This window comes from Lynx rufus, unplaced genomic scaffold (genome assembly GCF_022079265.1).
Source record: "Lynx rufus isolate CCGP_SWC_20201006 ecotype Redwood Valley unplaced genomic scaffold, mLynRuf1.p SCAF_6, whole genome shotgun sequence".
In the NCBI taxonomy this organism is placed as follows: domain Eukaryota; kingdom Metazoa; phylum Chordata; class Mammalia; order Carnivora; family Felidae; genus Lynx; species Lynx rufus.
The window spans coordinates 92,813,311-92,835,502 of record NW_025814878.1 but is presented as its reverse complement, the minus strand read 5'-3'; the positions used below and the strand labels follow the sequence as shown (position 1 = coordinate 92,835,502).

At 35.0% G+C, this 22,192-nt stretch overlaps 1 protein-coding gene across 1 annotated transcript in view; it reads right to left on the bottom strand.

The window, feature by feature from the left end:
• Positions 1-22,192, bottom strand: part of COL21A1 (collagen type XXI alpha 1 chain) — a 174,616-nt gene that overhangs the window by 49,133 nt on the left and 103,291 nt on the right. Inside the window, exons 13-16 of the mRNA XM_047102772.1 lie at positions 10,875-10,928; positions 9,711-9,764; positions 8,385-8,438; positions 8,214-8,267 (exon numbers count right to left, since the gene is read on the bottom strand). Of these exons, the coding sequence (XP_046958728.1) occupies positions 8,214-8,267; positions 8,385-8,438; positions 9,711-9,764; positions 10,875-10,928 (216 nt within the window). The remainder of the gene's footprint in view (positions 1-8,213; positions 8,268-8,384; positions 8,439-9,710; positions 9,765-10,874; positions 10,929-22,192) is intronic.

Below are 22,192 nucleotides of genomic sequence, written 5' to 3'. Positions count from 1 at the left end.
AACCCAAAAAGAAGCCCACATTTACATGGTCAATTGATTTTTGACAAAACAGCAAAGAATACACAATGGGAAAAAGTCTCTTCAGCAACTGATGTTGAGAGAATTGGACAGCAACATGTAAAAGAATGGAACTGGACTGCTGGCTTACACCAAAAACAAAGATGACATCAAAATGGTGGAGTGCCTGGATGACTCAGTTGGTTAAGGGTCTGACTTTGGCTCTGGTCATGATCTCACAGTTCATGGGTTCAAGCCCCACATATTGCTCTAAACTGACTGTGTGAACCCTGCTTCAGATTCTCTCTCTCTCCCTCTACCTCACTTCCCCTCGCCCACTTTCTCCCATACACATGCGGGTGCACTCACTCTCCCTCTCTCTCAAAAAAATAAACTTTAAAAAAATTCAAAATGGATTTAGTACCTAAAGTTAGATCTGAAATTATAAATATCCTTAAAGAGAACAGAGGCAGTAATTTCTCTGACATCAACCATAGCTACTTTTTTCCTAGATATGTCCTCTGAGGCAAGGGAAACAAAAGCAGAAATAAACTACTGGGAGTACATAAAAATAAAAAGCTTCTCAGGGCGCCTGGGTGGCTCAGTTGTTTAAGCATCTGACTTCAGCGCAAATCAAAACTACAATAAAATATTACCTCACACCTATCAGAAAGGCTAAAATAGAAAATAAAAGAAACGAGTGTTGGAGAGGATGTAGATAACAAGAAACGCTTGGGGTGCCAGGGTGGCTCAGTAGGTTGGGCATGTGACTTTGGATCAGGTCATGATCTCATGTATCGTGAGTTCAAGCCCCACATCAGGCTCTGTGCTGACAGCTCAGAGCCTGGAGCTTGCTTCAGATTCTATATCTCCCCTCTTTCTGCCCCTCCCCCACTCATGCTCTTTCTTTCCTTAAAAAATAAACAAACATTAAAAAAAAAAATTTAAAGAAAAAGGAACCCTCATGCAATTTTGGTAGGAGTGTCAACTGATAACACCACTATGGAAAACAGTGAGGAGGTTCATCAAAAAGTTAAAAATGGAACTACCCTATGATACATAATTGCAATACGCAATAGGATATTTACCTAAAAAGTACAAAAACACTAATTCAAAGGTATACATGCACCCCTAGGTTTACTGCAGCATTATTTACCATAGCCAAATTTTGAACATACCAAGTGTCCATCTATAGATGAATGGATAAAGAAGAGATGGCATATACATACAACAGACTATTATTCAGCCACAAAAAAGAATGAAATCTGCCATTTGCAACAACACGGGTGAAGCCAGAGAGTATAATGCTAAACAAAATGTCAGAGAAAATCAAATACCATATCATTTCACTCATATGTGGAATTTAAGAAACAAATGAGCAAAGGAAAAAGAGAAACAAACAGAGGAAAATCTTTTATTTTAAAGATTTGTGGGGTGTCTGGGGAGCATCCAACTCCTGATTTTGGCTCAGGTCACGATCCCACTGTTCCAGGGCTGTGGGATCAACCCCTCTGTTGGGCTCCAAGTTGAGCATGGAGCTTGGTTAAGATTCTCCCTACCAGCCCGCCCTGCCCCTCTCCTATTCTCTCTCTAAAAATAAAGTATTTATTTATTAAAAATTGCTTGCTTGTTTTGTACTTACTTACTTACTTATTTATTTATTTATTTTGGAGGCAGAGAGAGAGAGAGAGAGAGAGAGAGAGAGAGAGAGAGAAGAGAGCGAATCTTAAGCAAGCTCCATGCTCAGCACGGAGCCTGATAGAGGGGTTGATCCCACAACCCTGGGATCATGACCCGAGCCAAAATTAAGAGTCGGACATTCAAATGACATAGCCACTTAGGCACCCCAAGACTTGTAACTTTTGAGAACTGATGTATTACCCTAGGGGAGGTAGGTGTGGGACTGGATGAAACAGGTAATGGGGATTAAAGAGTATACTTTTCATGATGAGCATTGAGTAATGCATAGATGTGTTGAATCACTATCTTGTATACCTGAAACTAATGTAACACTGTATGTTAACTATACTGGAATTAAAATTTCAAACTTCATAAAATTAGTTAATTAAACAGACAAGAATAATGCAATATTATAAATAAAATATGCCAACAAATTGAAAATGAAATGAACAAATTCCTTCAAAGACACAAATTAGCAAAACTTACCCAAGAAGGAAGAAAAACACTAAGTATCCCAATATTTAGTAAAAGAATTTAATTAGTAATTAAAATCTTCCTCAAACTTAAAAAGGGTATATAATCAACATACCAACCATCGTATTTTCATGTTAGCAAGAGAAAATTTTTAAAAATCTATTCACAAGAGCATTTAACAAAATAAAATTTTTGCATATGAATTTAACAAAATCACATACAAGATCTGCATGCTGAAAACTACAAAACATTTCTGAGATATATTAAAGAAAGACCATCTAGGTGGAATGATATACCATGTTCATGGACTGGAAGAACTCAATATTGTTACAACCAGAACTCTCCTCTAATAAATGTAAAGATATGTACATACTCTCCCCTCTGTGAGTTGAAATTTTAATCTCAGCCCCTCTGTCCTATCATAAGTAGGAACTGGACATAGTAACTCAATTCCGTAAAGCATGTAAAAGGAAAAAAGCAGTAACTTCACAGTGAAGAAACCTGACAAACACTACCATAACCAAATGATCAAAGTTAATATAATCAATGATTAGTCAAGTGGAAAGCATATATACTCTCTGATGAGTAGGACAGTTCACCTTTGTGTTATTCTTCCCTTCCCACCAAAACCATAAATAAAAAATAAAAAATAAAATACTTACAGTTACAGCCTAATCATGAAGAAACTATCAGAAAAACCCACACTGAGTGATATTCTACAAAATACGTAATCAAAGCTCTTCAAAATTGTCCAAGTCATGAAAAACGAGAAAAGGCTGATAAATTATCATTGATTAGAAGAAACTAAGGAGACATAACAAAACAATGCAATGTGGAATATCCTCAATTAGATCATGGAATAGAAAAAAGACATATGAATAAAATCCAAATAAAGTATGGAGTTTAACTTATAGCAATGTGTCAATATTGATGTCTTACTTTTGACAAATGTACCATAGCAATATGTTAACATCAGGAGAAAATGGACAGAGTGTGTAAGGGAACTCTGTATACTGTTACTTGCAACTTTTGTATAAATCTAGAATTATTCCAAACTAAAAAGTATACTGAAGCTTAGTAGTTTGGTAGTTTCTTAATAAGTTAAACCCAAATATTCATCAACCAATGAGTGAATAAATAGGAAATATCATCAATAAAAATGAATAAAGTACTGTATAGGCCAAAACACAGAAAGAACTTGAAAATGTTCTGTTAAGTGTAAGAAGTTAGCCACAAAAGGCCACATACTGCCAAATTCCCTAGCAAATATTCATAACAGGAAAATCCACAGAGACAGAAAGTACATTAGAGGTTGCATAGGGCTGAAAGTAGAGGGGGAGTGGCTGGGAGGAAATTGCAAGAGACCACTAATGAGTATAGGATTTCTTTTTGAGGTGATTAAAATGTTCTAAAATTAGATTGAAGTGACAATTTAATAACTCTAAGTATACTGAAAACCATTGAATTGTGTGTACAATAAGTTAAATAGGTAAACTATATAATGTGTGGTTTATTTATAAATAAAGCTGTTAAAAACTGAACTATAGTTTACACTTGTGGGTATACGCATGCAATCATGCTACCCAGATTAATATCAAAAAGGGCAATAAACTCAAAAAAAAAAAAAAGAAGCCCAAAGTTAGCTGGAGGAAGGAAATGATTAACATCTGTACAAAAATAAATAAAATATAGAATACAAAAAATAGAAAAAATAGACAAAGCCAGAGTTGATTTTTTAAAAAGATATAAAATATGGACAAATCCTTAGTTATCTAGACAAAGAAAAAAGAGAGAAGACTCAAAGTCAGAAACAAAAGAGGAGACATTACAATTGATGCCACAGAAATGAAAAAGATCACGAGGGACTATTATGAATAATTGTATGCAAAAAAAAAAAATTGGACATACTAAAAGAAATGGATAAATTCCTAGAAACACAAAACCTGCCAAAAGTGATATAAGAAGAAAGAGAAAGACTAAAAAGACCAAAAACAAATGAGGAGACTGAATGAGTAATCAAAAATCTTGCAATAAATAAAGTCCCAGGACCATAGACTTCACAGGTAAATTCTACTAAACATTTAAATATGAATCCTTAAAATGTTCCAAGAAGTAGAAGAGAGAACACTTCCAAATCATTTTATGAGGCCTGTATTAGCCTGCTACTAAAACCAGACAAAACACCACAAGGAAAGAAAACCACAATATCCTTGATGAAGGTGCATGCAAAAGTCCCCAACAAATAGTAGCAAACTGAATTCAACAGCACATTGAAAGGATCATACATCATCACTAAGTGAGATTTATCCCTGGGATACAAAGATGGCAGTATACGCAAATCAGTGTGATACACCACATTACCAGAATAAAGATAAAAATCACATGATCAAGAAATGCAGAGAAAACATTTGATAAAATTCAACATCATTTCATCATCAAAACTCTCAACAAACTAGGTACAGAAGGAACTTAATAAAGATCGCATATATGAAAAACCCACAGTGAACATCGTATTTAATGATGAAAAACTGAAAGCTTTTCCTTTATGATCAGGAACAACACAAAGGTGCACACTCTTACCACTTCTTTTCAACATAGTACTAGAAGTACTAGTTAGGGAAATTAGGCAAGAAAAAGAAAGAAAAAACATCGAAATTGGAAAAAGAAGTAAAACTGTCTCTGTTTATAGATGACCTAATCCCATATATAGGAAAACCTAAAGACTCCACAAAAAAACCGTTCAAACTAATAAATTCAATAAGGTTGCAGGATACAAAATCAACATATAAAACTCAAATGCATTTTTATACACTAACAGCAAACTATACAAAAAGAAAATTAAGAAAACATCATATTTATAACAGCATAAAAATAATAAAATACTTTGAAATAAACTAAACCAAAAAAGAGAAAGACTTATACACTAAAAACTATAAAACATTAATGAAAGAAATTAAGGAATAAACAAATAAATGAAAGTCATCTCTAGTTCATGGACTGGAATATTTTTTATTGTTAAAACATCCATTACCACAAATGACCTACAGATTCAGTTCAATCCCTATCAAAATCCCAATGGAAATTTTTATATAAATAGAAAAAAGAATCCTAAAATGTGTATGTTCGATCCAGGAACCAAAAGCATAGGCAACAAAAGCAAAATTAGTCAAGTGGGATTACATCAAACCAAAAAGCTTCTGCACAAACAAGAAAGTCATCAACAAAATGAAAAGGCAACCCAAAGAATGGGAGTAAACATTTGCAAACCATATATCTGATAAAGGATTAATGTCCAAAATACAGAAGGAACTCCTACAACTCAACAGCGGTAATAACACCCCTATTTAAACATGGGCAAAGGAACTGAAAGGTCATTTCTGTAAAACAACATACAAATGACCAAGTATATGTAAAAGTGCTCAACATCACTAATCAACAGGGAAATGCAAATCAAAACCACAATGAAATATCACTTCAAATCCATTAGGGGCTATTACTAAAAACAACCAAAAAAATTAAAGTAACAAGTCTTAGGAAGGATGTGGAGAAACTGGAAGCCTTGTATACTGTTAGTGGAAATGTAAATTGATGCAGCCACTATGGAAAAAAAGTATAGAAGTTCCTCAGAAAAGTAAAACGATAACTATCATGTAATATGACAATCTCACTTCTGGGTATATATCCAAAGGAATGGAAATAAGGGTATCAAAGACATATCTGTAATGCCATGTCCATTGCAGCATTATTCACAATAATCAAGACATTAAGTAACTTAAATGTGCACTAGTTGAATAAAAAAACTGTGATATCTAGATAGATACAGATAAGATATACAGACACAGACATAGAAATATGGTTCATCCTCAAAAAAAAGAAGGAAATCTTGTCATTTGTTACAACATGGATGAACCCAGAAGACAATGCTAAGCAAAAGCCAGACACATAGTGACAAATACTATATGATCCCACTTATATGAAGAATCCCAAACAAACTCATAGAAGCAGAAAATAGAATGGTGGTTTCCCAGGGATGGAGAAGAGGAAGAGAGAGAGAGAAGACTGGTCAAAGGGTACAAAGTTTCAATTATACAAAATGAGTAAGTCCTAGATATCTACTGTACAGCTTAATGCCCAGAGTTAACAATGCTGTATTGTAAACTTTGAAATGACCTAACAAGGTAGACCTTATATTAAGTGTTGTCATCACAAAAATAATAATAATAATAAATAGGGAGGAAATTTTTGGAGGTGACATATGTTTATGGCATTGACTGTGGTGATGGTTTCATGAGTATATACTTATCTACAAACTCACCAAGTTGTATATATGAAATATGTACAGTTTTTGCATCTCAATCATACCTCAATAAAGTTTTTTTTTTTTAAGGCTCCAAAAGGGATCTTCATGCAAAGCTCCAATCAAAAAATGTACAAAGAAACTAATTCCTTATTGAATACATTCTCTGACAGGTACTATGCTGGGTGCTCTATCTTTCTCAGTCCCTACACCATACCAACCTATGTAAGTAATATTTATCCCGTATTTTAAATGGAGAAAACTGAAGGTCAAAAAATTTGCCAAAAGACATACAGTTGATTAGAAAACGTCACTGAGGGGTAGAAATCCCATTCAGTTCTATTCTCCAGACTTAACTACCCCAGAAAACCATAATCTCATTTCTTGTGGCACATGGGCTTTTGATAACAGAAGACAAAGGAAAATTAAATTAGATGAATGCAAAATTTGAAGTTAAAGAGAAAAATCTGTGTTCTTTAATAGAGACTAGATTATACACTCCACAAAAATAAGGGCTGATATAGTTATGTTCCCTTCTGTACATATAGCACCTAATAAACATCAATAAATATCTGTTTAATTAACAAATGGGAAATAAAATACAGAATCACTGAAATATAATTAACAACACATGACTGAGCCCTTAAGACTAAGCCCCAGGAGCATCTGGGTGGCTCAGTTGATTAAGTGTCTGACTTCACCTCAGGTCATGATCTCATTATTTGTGAGTCTGAGACTCCTGTCGGGCTCTGTTCTGACAGCTCAGAGCTTGGAGCTACTTCAGATTCTGTGTCTCCCTCTCTCTCTGTCCCTCCCATGCTCATGCTCGGTCTCTGTCTTTCAAAAATAAATAAATGTTAAAAAAATAAATTAAAAAAATGAGCCCCAATATTTTACATTCAGGAAGCACTATTTATAATCTTTAAGAATCATGGATATTTGGGTAACTTACATAATACTTAAGCAAATAAATGAACAGTTTGTCCAAAGGAAAAGAAAACAATGGTGGACAAAGAAAATATGGACTGGATTTCTGAGCAAGTTTGGCCTCATGATTAGGAAACCTGATGACATCTCTAAATCCAATGCTTGACCAAGCAGCCTCATTGGTTGATGGATTACACAAATCCTCTCCTTAAATACTCAAGAAACTTATAGCAGAACAATGATGTGGGCTGTTAGCATATTACAGATACATGGAGTTAAATATATACACATGACTGATATCTTTTCATTTAACAAGCTATAGCACAGAAAGCCCATTCCTATTTGATAATTAACCAATCAACCATTTATGTAACAGTAAGATGGTGCTAACCCACCATCGTGTTTTTCAGAGCCATTGACTTTTTCAGGGTTGGTGAAGGACTGACATCCCAGTACCTCTTGCTTTATTTCTCCCATACTGACACCACAGAATTGATAAAGAAGTTTTTAAGGTTAAGGATGAAGTCTTCCTACCTCCCACCCAAAACTTCAATCCTTTGGGAGCTAAGAGCTGTGTACCTCTGCCTCTAACCCACCAAACAAATTCAGTTTCAATGGCTTATCAAAGTTGTTCAACTTTCAAATATCCAAGGATTTTATTTCTAAGACATAAGAATTCACAACAGACTCCAAAGAAACTTACTTCATTTTTCAATTACAGTAAAATAACTTTTAGCTCATTACTTTATACCAATGTCATAATGTAAAAAGTTAAACGTCAGTACATTTTTCAAATGTTCACTCACAAGTTACAGAATTTTTTTTTTAATGTAAATACCTTGTAACCCGGACTACCCATTAGTCCATCCTTTCCATGTCTTCCTGGTTCTCCCTAAAAAATAAATACATGTAGTTTAATACATTTTTGCACTAATTTTTATTTCTAAAGAAAGAAAGTATAAGATAATTTTTAAGTAAAATACTCAAGAACTTTTTCTGTCAAACTCACAGCACGTCCAGGAAGGCCAGGAAAACCAGCATTTCCCTTTTCACCTTTTGCACCCTGTATTAAAAATAAATACTTAAAAAAAAAAAAACAATCCATGCAAAACTTTTATTTTTATTTTTTTGTTCTTATTGCTCAGAAAAGCTTCATTTTGTTTGTTTGTTTAGCTTTCTGACTCTGTGCTTGTGCCTTCAACACTTCCTCAAAGATTTTCTGCTCCTCAATAAAGAAAACAGGCTTGACTTTGGCATGGGCACATTTAGCACACATGGAACCACCATGGGCCCTTCTAACATGTTTTTTTCATTTGAGGCAAATTCATAAGAACTTTAGGTCTCACAGCACAAACTGACGTTTGCCTGGGCACACACACGCAGATGTTGGTGCTTTCCCAACTTTGGTGGTAGTAAGGTAAACAATCTTATTACCAGGCATTCTGGACAGCCTAGTTTTGCTAGAGGCTGTATTGTAGAATAGCCTATGACGGCAGTTGGACCGCTGTGAATGTCTCTAGACACCATCCTCAGAGGAGGTACAACAATGATTGTTAAATTGCAACTCAAACTTAAGTTAAAAAGTGAGTAAGTGAAACTCTTTATGTAATGACAGAATTCATGGAACTATAGCTTGTGTTGGCTCTATGACTTTTGGCAAAGCATTATTTTACTGGGCCAGTGGACACAACATGAAGACATCAAAATTACGGTGAATGCAGGATTATTATAAGCATCTAAATACAGAAACCACATCTCACAAAATTAAAAAGCAGTGTATTTTAAACACAATATGAAGAGAATATAATCTTCCTTCAATGTGAAGAAATCAGAAGGCCCATAACATTGATTCTCCAGGGACATGCTGTTACTACTTCTCCCAAGGAATTGTTCTCCATAAATACTTTAAAAATTCAGAATAATCGGGGCGCCTGGGTGGCGAAGTCGGTTAAGCGTCCGACTTCAGCCAGGTCACGATCTCGCAGTCTGTGAGTTCGAGCCCCGCGTCAGGCTCTGGGCTGATGGCTCAGAGCCTGGAGCCTGTTTCCGATTCTGTGTCTCCCTCTCTCTCTGTCCCTCCCCCGTTCATGCTCTCTCTCTGTCCCAAAAATAAATAAACTTTGAAAAAAAAAATTAAAAAAAAATTCAGAATAATCATTAACACAGTGTACACCTAAACCAGTTATTTTTAGGGTTTTTCATTATTCTAAATAAATCTCCTGAGAAAGATGAACAAAGCTAATTGCTGAAATGGTGGCTGGGAAAGATTCAAGTTTTGCATTTCCATGACATTCAAAGTTCCATACAGATACTTTGTTTTACAATCCATACTTCCCTTTTTGCCATAAAATCCAGTTGATCCTTTATCTCCTTTGGGGCCCATTTCACCCTGAAAGGCAAAATATAAATATTGGGTTTTGTTTTTTATTAAATTTTTAATTTCAATTCCCGTATTTGTTATGTCCCTTTTTATGTGATTTAACCAAGTGATTCTTCTGTGGGTACTTGAAGAAAATGTATATTCTATTTTTCTTGGATGGAAAGTGGTTTTATATATATCTTTTCAAACCATGTAATTTGAAGTATGCTTCTAGTAAAAAATGTTCTTGTTGGAAGAAAAATAACTTTAACTGAGGGTCCTCATTTAAAATAAAGTATATCAGACGGCAAGTTGGCCAGAGGCGGGGGCGGATGAGCGAAACAAGTGAAGGGGATTAAGAGTACACTCATTATGATGAACACTGAGTAGTATATTGCATTGCTGAATCACTATATCATACACCTTAAACTAATATAACACGGTATGTTAACTAACTGGAATTAAAATAGTGAATTTTTTAAAAGTATGAAAACGTCCCTTACAGATTAAAGAAAAAAAGCAACACCAATTATAAACAAGGTTTAATATGTCAACATAATATAAAATAATTGAAAGTTTACAAAAGCCCTATGTTTAAGGCTTTATTAAAAAAAAACAAGGAAAAACAAGGACAGATGGTACCAAAATAGGACCTACAGTTCAGGGCTTATAATTAAAAGAATTTCCATAGAGGGGTGCTGGGGTGGCTCAGTGGGTTAAGCTTCCACCTCTTGGTTTTGGCTCAAGTCATGATCTCACGGTTCAGTTCATGGGTTCGAGCCCCACATCCGGCTCTGCATAGACCCTGCTTGGAGTTCTCTTGCTCTCTACCCCTCCACCCCCCACACCTGTCTCGCGCACACGCTCTCTCTCTCCCTCTCTCAAAAATAAATAAACAAACTTAAAAAAATTTCCATATGGTAAACTTTACTCATCAATGTTTAAATACCATAAAATTTGTGTCTGGAAATTGTAAAGAAAATTTGTAAAAGCTTTCTGTACACTATGATAGTAACCCATTTATTTTAATATACTTTCATTTACACATGAGGATTTATTTATAACACATTTGTAGCATAAGTAACTTTAAATTCAAAATAAAATATGATGTGGTGAATATTAAGACTAGATTTTTTCAACCTTTAATCCTGGCATTCCATGAAGCCCAGGAAAACCAGGAAATCCACGGTCACCCTGAAAATAAAAGTAAAATTAATGAAAGAAAATACATCAGCCTAAAAAATGTCATCATCCATTCTTTAACTTCACCCTGGTCAAAGTCTACTGGAAGAAAAATCTTCCATACGCATACATACGTTAAAACCATATGTCTATGAAAGATCAATCCTCATTTATCAAAGTTTCCTTTATGATCAAATAAGGAAAGTATTTGGAGACTAGGTGAACTTGCTCCGTTCTGTGGGAAATGCTGTTGGTATTTTGATAGGGATTGCACTGAATCTGTTGATTGTTTCGGGTAGTGTGGGAATCTGAACATTAATTCTTCTAATCCTTGAGTATAAAATATCTTTCCATTTGTGTCATTTTCAATTTCTTTCATCAAATGTTTCATAGTTTTCAGAGTAAAGGTCTTTCACCTCCTTGGTTAAATCAAAAAGCATGGAGACAAATGAAAATGTAAACATGATGTTCCAAAATTTGGGGGAAACAGCCAAAATCTATTAGAAGTAATACATGAATTCACTAAAGTTGCAGGATACAAAACTAATACCCAGAAATCAGTAGCATTTCTACACACTAATAATGAAACAGCAGGAAGAGAAATTAGGAATCTCATTCTCAATTGCACCCAAAAAACTCAAATACCTAGGTATAAATGTAACCAAGGAAGTAAAAAACCTATACTCTGAAAACTATAATTCAATTTAATCCCTATCAAAATACCATCAGAACTTTTTATAGAACTAGAAAAAAATAATGCTAAAATTTGCATGGAACCACAAAAGATCCCAAATAGTCAAAGAAATCTTGACAAAGAACAAAGCTGGAGGTATCATAATTCCAAATTTAAAGATCCCCTGCAAAGCTGCAGTAATCAAAACAGTATGGTACTGGCACAAAAACAAACACATAGATCAATACAACAGAATAGAGAGTCCAGAAATAAACCCACACTTACATGGTCAATTAATCTGTAACAAAGGAAGTAAGACTATACAACAGGGAAAAGACAGTTTGTTCAACTGATGGTGAAAACTGGTCAGTTACATGCAAAAGGATGAAAGTGGAACACTTTCTAACACCATACACAAAAATCAACTCAAAGGGACTTAAGACCTAAATGTGAGACCCAAAACCATAAAAATCCTAGAAGACAACAGGGCAGTATTTTCTCTTATATTGGCCATCACAACATTTTTCTGGATATGTCTGCTAAAGCAAAGGAAATGAAAGCAAAAATTAACTTTTGTGACTACATCAAAATAAACAGCTTTTGCACAGCAAAGGAGATTATCAATAGAACAAGAAGACAACCTACCGAATGGGAGAAGACATTTGTAAATGATATATCCAATAAGGGTTTAATATTTTTAAAATGTAAAGAATTTGGGGCAGCTGGGTGGCTCAGTCAGTTAAGCATCCGACTTCGGCTCAGGTCATGATCTCACGGGTTTGTGAGTTTGAGCCCTGAGTCAGGCTCTGAGCTGTCAGCACAGAGCCTGGAGCCTGTTTGGGATTCTGTGTCTCCCTCTCTCTCTGCTCCTCCCCTGCTTGCACTCCGCCTCTCTCTCTCTCCCTCTCTCTCTCTCTCTCAAAAATAAATAAACATTAAAAAAAAAAAAAGATCACTCCATTGAATAAACCCTCGACACGTTGTGTACGGTGTTAGAAAGTGTTCCAGTTTCATCCTTTTGCATGTAACTGACCAGTTTTCACCATCAATTGAACAAACTGTCTTTTCCCTGTTGTATAGCCTTACTTCCTTTGTTATAGATTAATTGACCATGTAAGTGTGGGTTTATTTCTGGACTATTTTGTTGTATTGATCTGTGTGTTTGTTTTTGTGCCAGTACCATACCTGCTTTGGATTCTGTCTCCCTTGCTCTCTGCCCCTCTCCCACTCATGCTTTGTCTGTCTCTCCCAAAAATAAATTAACATTAAAAAATATTTAAAAATAAAATATAAAGAACTTCTACAACCCAACACCAAAAAAACAATCTGATTTTAAAATGGGCAGAGGACCTGAACAGACATTTTTCAAAAGAAGACATACAAAGGGCCAACAGACACATAAAAAGGCACTCAATGTCAGTCATCATCCAAAAAATGCAAATCAAAACCACAATGAAGTATCACCTCACACCTGTCAAAATGGCTAAAATCAAAAAGAAGTAACAAGTATTGACAAAGATGTAGTGAAAAAGAAAACTGGTGCACCCACTGTGGAAAACGGTATGGAGTTTCCTCAAAAATTAAAAATAGAAATACTATATAATCCAAATGCCACTACTAGGTATTTTCACAAAAAATTCCAAAGCACTAATTCAAAGATATATGGCTTCCTACATTTACTGCAGCATTATTTACAATAGCTAAGATATGGAAGCAGCCCAAGTGTCCACTGATAAATGAATAAAGAAATGTGATATGTATATATACTTGCATATATAATGGAATATTATGCAGATGTAAGAAAAATGCTATTTGGACCTTTCAGTAATATGGATGGACCTAGAGGGTGTTATGCTAAGTGAAATAAGTCAAACTGAGAAAGACAAATATCATATGTGGAATCTAAATCCAAAACCAATGAATAAACAAACAAAAAGCAGAATGAGATCTATAAATACAGAGAACAAACTGATAGTTGCCAGAAGGAACAGCAGTGGAGGGAGGGTCAAAATAGGTGAAGGGGAGTAGGACATACAGGTTTCCAGTTATATAATGAATAAGTCAAGCAAATAAAAAGCACTGTACGGGGAATAGAGTCGATAAATTTTGTAATATTGAACTCCAACATTGTAGTATGGCAGATGGTAGCCACCTTTGTGGGGAGTGCAATATAACATAAAGAGACACTGAATCACTATACTGTACGCCTGAAACTAATGCAATGTTGTGTGTCAGCTGCACTTAAATAAAAAAAAAAAAACATTTTTGAAACTTAAATCTTAATTTTTAAGAAAATTATTTATTCACATATTTTAAAGAGTAAATTTTAAAGAGTTATTAGAGTGTTTTAAAACCCTCCCAAGGCCGCTCTTTTTTTATTCTAAGCTTCCGTATCTCTATGAGCTCAAATCACATGGTCACACTGCTACCACAGTTTCAGTTTCCAGGCTTATCTACTGACCTTCCTCTGTGAAAGAAGAGAATCAACCTCTCATACCATCCAACATCCTCTCCCCATCTCCACTTGTAAGAAGCAGAGATCCCCTTAACTTTCTATTAAAGCTTTGGTTAAATCAATAGTCAGTGTTTCTTATATTAAGATTCACAACTAAGCCATCAATATGTTGACTGCTTGCCTTTTCCTGACCAAATGTTTGTTTTACCTACAGTTAACAATAACCTGTTTTGGTAACCTAGTTTCCTATAAACTTTTTGTAATATTGAACTCCAATCTATCTCCAATTGTCAAGATCACTTCAAAACAGAATCACATACATTGCAAATTTGATATTCTTTGTCCTTCCTCCAGCCTTCTCATTTGTTTCAATATACATTTGCTGTTCTATCTGTATTTATTCCCTTGTTAGGAGAATACATCATCCAATAGCTTCCTCAAAAGGAATTTATGGGACACAATCTTTTGAAACCTTAAATTTCTGAAAATAACTTTATCATATTCACTTAAGTAATTAATTAATTCACATATAAAAGTATGGTTTAGATTTTTCTTTCAGACGTCTGAAGGCCCTGCTCCATTCGCTTTTTGACATCAGTGTCACCAGTGAGATGTTTGAAGCCATTCTGATTCTGATCATTTGTATATGGCATCTTTTTGGGGGGTGGTTGTAGTGTTTTCCCTCTTGGAATGCTTGTAGGATCTTCCTTTTGGTTAGGGTGTGTTACAATGTAAAACTGTATAATATTAAGCATGGATGTGGTCTATAATCATCCATTATGCTAAGCACTATGGAAGACTTTTCATCCATAATGACCCCATGCTTACACATGTGGACTCAGACCACACACCCAACTCCATCCACATTTCACATAAACAACCTTCCCTCGGCCACCTCTAAGCATACTGTGTTAGAAGGCCCTCAGCAAGACAGAGACAAGAAAGAGGCCTGCAGACCGTGGGAATGGGCCTGGGGTGGTCTGTACAAGGAGTGCCAGGACCAAGGATCTGGAATGTGGTGTACAAGTGGATCATGTGCTACAGGACTGTCTCTGTGTTGGCCCTGAAGATGCAGTGTGTCCTATCAAGGAGCTCAGCTGAAGCAGGATCTATCAGGAGTTCTGCATCTCTGAGGGCATTAATGACCATTTTTCCAAGTCTTCTTCACACATCTTTTGTCAGTTTCTTTTTAGACTTTTTGGTGTCTTTAATTTTCCTAAGATATTTTCTGGTTCCTCATGGTCAGTTCACCTGGAAGCTGATGATAAGCTCTCACTGACTACTGTTCATTGAGATTCTCTATACATGGTGTGGTTGGGTCATTTCACTAAACAGCTCTGGATATCAGCAGATTCCCCATAGAAAGATCTTCTTTGCCTATAGTTTTGTACATCTCCACCTTTTCTTTCCAGTCTAGAAACCCTCAGTCTTATCCTCCCCAGATAGTAAACTTTCAAGTCCTACTACGGTAGAAGGGAAATTCACTTAACTACACAGAGGTGAGGAAGGGATAGCAGGATCTCACTGTTCTTAAAGGAATATTCAACCATGTTTTCATTTTTAGCTCTACCTTCAATCCACCTCTATTTTCAAGAATACTTTGTATTCCCATTTCCTAAGCTTTTGGGGTACCTGCGTGCATATGTGCACATGTATGTGTGTGCACACACACAAACAGGATTCTCTCTCAAATGAATCGTATCTCTTTCTATTTTAAGATTGAGCTTCCTTGGGTCTTCATGGGAGTTTAAGAAATAGAGAAAATGTGTATGTTCTACCCTTCATCTTCATCAAGAAGCCCTAGTGACTTATTGATACTTCAATAGTAATATCCAGAGTACCTTGCCCTGTAGGAGATAGGTTCACAACAGTCCACTGTTACAGGAGACAGCAGGACAGACACAAAAGAAGGAAGATACAAGTTGAAAAAGTACGTACATGGTATCATTTCCAATTATTCCCATTATTCCCATTCCAATTATTCCCATGGACACTTTCCACCAGGAGGCTTTAAACCTCCTGGACAGGGTTGCTATGACCTCTTGTGTAGGGCCCCAATATTCATTCAGACTTATCCTGTTTTATTCTGAACCAATTTCATTCCTTATCCACTCTGGTTAATTGCAGGAAAATCTGGGAATGTACTTATCTGTCTAGACTAATACAATATTGGCCTTAATTAAAAAAAAGCAGCCTTAATTTTAACAACAGATCTATTTCCACAGAAATATTCCTTTATTTTCCATTAGTGAAAGAATGAGAGCCATTATAAAATAAATTTTTACAGAGAAGGAGCCAGGGCTGAAAGTCCAGGAATTCCCTTATCGTCTCCCATAATAATTGATGGAAAATAAAAAACAAAAGTTACATTATATTTCAGATCCATCTGTATTACATTTGGATCCTTTACTTTATAAGTGTATCTGATACAAAAAGTATACTAGCTAATGGTTATATCCAAAAATCTATTCGCCTTAAACTACCAAGAGAAGATTTTTATCTGGGCACATAGCTTCCTAACTAGTGACTATATTTCCCAGTCTTCTTTGCAGTTAGGAATGGCCACATAACTAAGTTCTTGCTAGCAGAATGTGTGGGGGACTATGACATGCAACTTCCACATAATTGATTAAAAATAGGGGCGCCTGGGTGGCGCAGTCGGTTGGGTGTCCGACTTCAGCCAGGTCACGATCTCGCGGTCCGTGAGTTCGAGCCCCGCGTCGGGCTCTGGGTTGATGGCTCAGAGCCTGGAGCCTGTTTCCGATTCTGTGTCTCCCTCTCTCTCTGACCCTCCCCCGTTCATGCTCTGTCTCTCTCTGTCCCAAAAATAAATAAACGTTGAAAAAAAAATTTTAAAAATAAAGTTATTGTTATGACTTCTCTTTCTCCCTTCCCATCAGATTACAATGCAGGTAAGACAGTGACCAGTGATACAGCGTTGACTGTGTAGAAGAGAACAACATTCTCAAGGAGACTAGACCAATAAGAAGGAAAAACTTGAGTCCTTGAATAAGTACATAAACTGACTACATGAGAAAAATAAACTTCTTTCTCATTTACATCACTGCATTTCAGGGTCTGTTTCTGGTCTAAACAGGAATACTTTTTTTTTGGCTTGTAAAGAATGTTTTCTCATGGGTAATAGCTTTCCCTTGACTACTTAAATTTCCAGTAAAGATTAAAAACAATCTGAGTGTGTGTGAGAGACAGAGACAGAGTGAGAGAGAGAGAGAGAGACAGAGAGAGAAGATCCACTAAAAGTCCACACATTCCAGAGCTTATTAGTCCTAAAATCCAACAATTTAACCAAGGAATAAAAGAAAAAAATAAATTTAGGGGGAAACCAAGAGAAACAACAAGAAAACTGGGTATTTGGGTATTTCTTTCCCCTACCATATATATGTAGACTCCTAATTCAAGAACCAAAACTACCTTTTGGAAAATTTTTTTTTTCCTTTATGCTTGGGGCAGGTAGGAATAGTAACCGTTTCTATAGAGAGAAAAGATTAAAGACTACCTGAGCTAGCTCTTGACTGAGCTGAGACAACTCCTTGATGGTCAGGATAGACTAAGTTACACTCTTGATAAAATGGAATTTAGGGGGATAATAAATACTTGATAAAAATACAGAAGAAAGGGGGAAAATTAGGATTCCCTATTAAGACTGGACAAAGTCCCAACTAAGACTTCCATTCTCTGGTTACAGGTTATAGAAGACATATTCTTCAAACTTTAATTTACCAGAGATAACAAACAAATCTCAGATGAAATGAAAAGACCAGCAGCATGCACCGACATTTGGATGGAAAAATTGAAAATCTGGACAAAGCTACCCTCACATGTACAAGCAAGAGTTTTTAAGTAAAATAAAAAGGCAAAGCATACATGTTAACACATAGCAGTTAAGAGGGGAGAGGAGAGAGAGGAGAGAAATGTAGTGAGGAAATGGTTGAGGAATATTGACACAATCTACAAAATACTGAACACAAAGTGTTACCCATCCACACTGCAGTTAACCTCTGAACAATGCAGAGGCTGGGGGACCAACTCCCATGCGGTTGAAAATCCACACATAAGTTCTGACTCTGAAAATTTAACTACTAATAGCCTACTGTTAACCAGGAGCCTTACAAATAACATAAACAATCGATTAATGCATATTTTGTATGCGTATTATATACTGAATTCTTAAAATGAAGTAAACTAGAAAAAAGAAACCATGAAGAAAATAAGAGGAAATATGTTTATAATATTATACGATATTTACTGAAAAAGAAATCCATGTTTAAGTGCATATATGCAGTTCAAACCCATATTGTTCACCTAAGTTATACCCATGGTTTAATATAAGTGGTTGCAAAGAAGTGGTAAAGTTAAGCCAAAATATCCACAATGGGCACGTAATGCAAAAGACAAATAAATGCTCTTGTTTGGTCATCTGCTACTGTAATCTAAGCTAATTAATACAAAACTTGGTAGAGTAGGAAAAGGAGTCTGCCAAAACAATATTAAATAATATATATGGCATTGGCTTTGAGTAATGAAAAAAATTAGTTTATGTTTAGAAAATGGCAATTCGTTTAATATAATGGTAAATATTTGATAAAAATGTTGCAATACTTGCAAAGGTAAATAATACATCAAATTAACTTAGAGCTAGAGGCAAAGAATTAAGAAAACAGAATGTTAGTAACATGAAGTGACTGGTATTGGCTATACTTGAAAGACCCTGTAAAAGAAAGAAGCTCAGAAAAGAATCAGCCAATTTGCAAGCAGTAATGAAAAGCAATAGACCAAGTCCAAAAACATGGAGATTGTAAGATACAACTTTGTTCTCATCGCTAATAGGTAAAAATTGAAACTGGAGAGGACCTTTAAAAGAAGTTCAATTAAAATAGCCTCTGTGAAGAATCAAATCAAGGGGGTGGCCATAAACACTACTCTTAAATGCTCTGAATCAGTGAAAGTGGGTCCAATAAATTCCTTCAGGCTGGACAGAATGGCTCAAGAGGAAAAAAAAAAAAAGCCTAAGAGTGTAATGGATGTCTGATAAATTCAAGTCATCTATCATTAATTATCAGTAGTTAATTAATTAATGCAGAGAGGGCCATGACTAAAGCAAGGACTGTGGATGCTGCTGTTGGCTGGAATCAAAAGCCAAAGATAGAAAATTAGAAATATTCATCTGCTGTTGAGAGAGTTGTACTGCCAAAGAAGCCCTAAACCATAAAAGACTCCACAACTGTTTGAAACTTTAAGAAAAACAGTCACCCAGCATCACCATTTTTAATGTTTTTCTAGCCAGTTGTGACTAGCCACTGAATTTAGACAAAATACAGAACAAAGCGAGATTAAAAACTAGAAGAAAACAAATCATCGTTAGGTATGATTATACATCTAATACACCAATATACCTGATACCCTAAATAACTAATTCAGTTAATTGCTGCTTTAAAAAGGTAATATATAAAAAGGTTTTTATATATAAATACTAACCAAAATGAAAGTATATTAAAGAAAAGGCTCCATTTATAATAGAAACAAAGGACATAACAATTCTAAGATATAAACCTGAATAATGTTTAGGACCACTATAGAAAAACTCTAATATTTTATTAAGTTTCAAGATTGAAAATAAAAAATTAAATAAGTCATAATCTTAAATAGGAAAACTCAATATTGAAATTATGTCAATGATTCTGTAATTAATCTATAAATTCAAAGGAATCCTAATTAAAACATGAATAGGAATTTCTAAAATACTGAAGGAAAGATATTGAGCTTTTCTGGAAAAAATAAGCATGCAAGTATAGCCAGGAAAATTTTGATGAAGAAGAATAATGAGGAAGTACTAGGACTGCCAATATTAAATCATATTATGAAGTGACAACAATTAAGAACAATTTGGTGTTGGAGAGGATGTAGACAGATAAATGGAACAGAATGGAAAGCCAAAAACACCAGACCCAAATGAAAATGGAAATTTAGTAATAATGATGAGTTTTCAAATAAATGGAGAAAAAAGTGATATTCCATAAATGTTGTGGCCATTGGATATCCATTTAGGAAAAGAGAGGGAAAAATATGACTGCTCATCTACCTTTACTCAAAACAACAAAATTTTAAGGACTAAAATATAAATTAACAAGGTCTAAATATATATTCAAAATGTTATAATGTGGAATCCTTCTATATAGACACAAACATAAGGAGAGAAAAAAAATACCTCTACCTACATAAATATTTAAATTTTATGTGTGGCTGAGATTCCAAAAGCCAAGTCAAAATACATAATATAAACCAGGAAAAAATATTTTCATACAATTTATGAACTGTAATAACAATCAGCTTTTAAAAAAATCAACAGCCCAGTAGAAAGCAAAAAAAAAAAAAAGATATGACTAAAAAGTATATTACAAAGAAGTAACAAAATGTCTATGACAAAGTACTCTACCTTAATTACTAATACAAAAATGCAAATCAGACCAATACCATTTATAACTTGTACTGATGACAATTAACCTTAATGAAATTCAGTTTGAATTTGAAGAGTATGAAGAAAAATGGGGCACCTGGGTGGCTCAGTTCATTAAGTGTCTGACTCTTGATTTCATCCAGATCATGATCTCTCAGCCCCTATACATGTGAGATCCAGCCCCTATACATAAGGCTCTGCACTGACAGCACAGAGCCTGCATGGGATTCTCTCTCTCCCTCTCTCCCATGCATGCGTTTTCTCTAAATAAATAAATTGTGAAAAAGAGTGTGAGGAAACATATTTTCACACACTTGCCTGGAGGTACAAACTTACTACAAGTTAAACAGGCAATTTGTATCAAAGTTTAATTATGCATTTAATCCTTTGATCCTGTAATAAATTCCAGTTCCAGGATGTTTTCCTATGGATATTCTCAGAAAAAAAATACTGAGAAATGAGAAATATATACAAAGATGTTCATTCCAGTAGTGTTAATACATACATACACACACACACACAAACACACACAGCAACATATTAAGAACCAGAACGTCCCTAATTTAGAGATTTCTTACAGTGGATAAGTACAGCCCGTAAAATATATAGCTGTGATTAACCTTCTGCCTATAGTTTCTTTCATGAATTGTTAACTCCCCTGTAACTTATAGAGATTTAGAGTATGAAACTTTTTTCTTCTTTTTGAGAGAGAAAGAACAAGCACCAGCGGGGGAAGGGCAGAGGAAAAGGGAGAGAGAGAATCCTAAGTAGGCTTCATGCTGTCAGATCAGAGCTCTACTACTGTATCCTAAGCTGATGCCGTGCTTCTAATTAATGATAATTTGCTGAATATGCAAAATATTTTCATTTTCTAAAATAAGGTAAATACTTTTGAGTCTTCCAAAAATATTCTAATAAAATAATTATTTTGAGGAGTCACAGTCCTGATTGCACCCAAGCTTACAAGAGAGTAGATTCTAAGAGTATACCAAGATTTACAGTAAGATGGTTCCAATTCCACAGGTTGCTTCCAAAACTCTCATGATTCATGAACATGGCTTTGATGAGCTTGTCCATCCCATAATCTGATCTAGAATCATATCGTTTTCAAAGTCAAGATTATTTATGTGCATTGTTAAGAGAATATGAAAACTATTATTTTAAAAACCTCATTCTTCAAAAACTTCTCAGTGTATGCATGTGTTTTTAATGCATATAATGCTTTGTTCAGTAGCATAGGTATATAGTTCATAGATGTACATGGAACTACATGCCCAAAAGTCTTTTACTGCAAAGAGCTCACAACTTAAAAGTCTGATAATCTATGATCTAGAGTGAACAATCTCCCTTCACTTGAGAGAGATGGAGAAACAGGAGTCGTCTCTCATGGCACAATCGGTATGATCTAATCTCTTTCATCCAGTTCCCCCGTCCACCTATCTGCATGGCTACTGACAGGCATTCAGGAATTCTCTTCACAGTGCAGGCAACAGGGTGAAAAATGAACAAGTCACATGGTTCAAAACTATTCTGGCCAATGCAAAAAACAAACAACAACAAAAAAAAAACAGACTAAAATCAAGACATTTTATTTCAACCCCCTGATTCTTAAGTAACTTTAGACAAATGATTTAAGTTCTTCATTCTTCAGTCATCCCAGCTGTTAAGTAGGA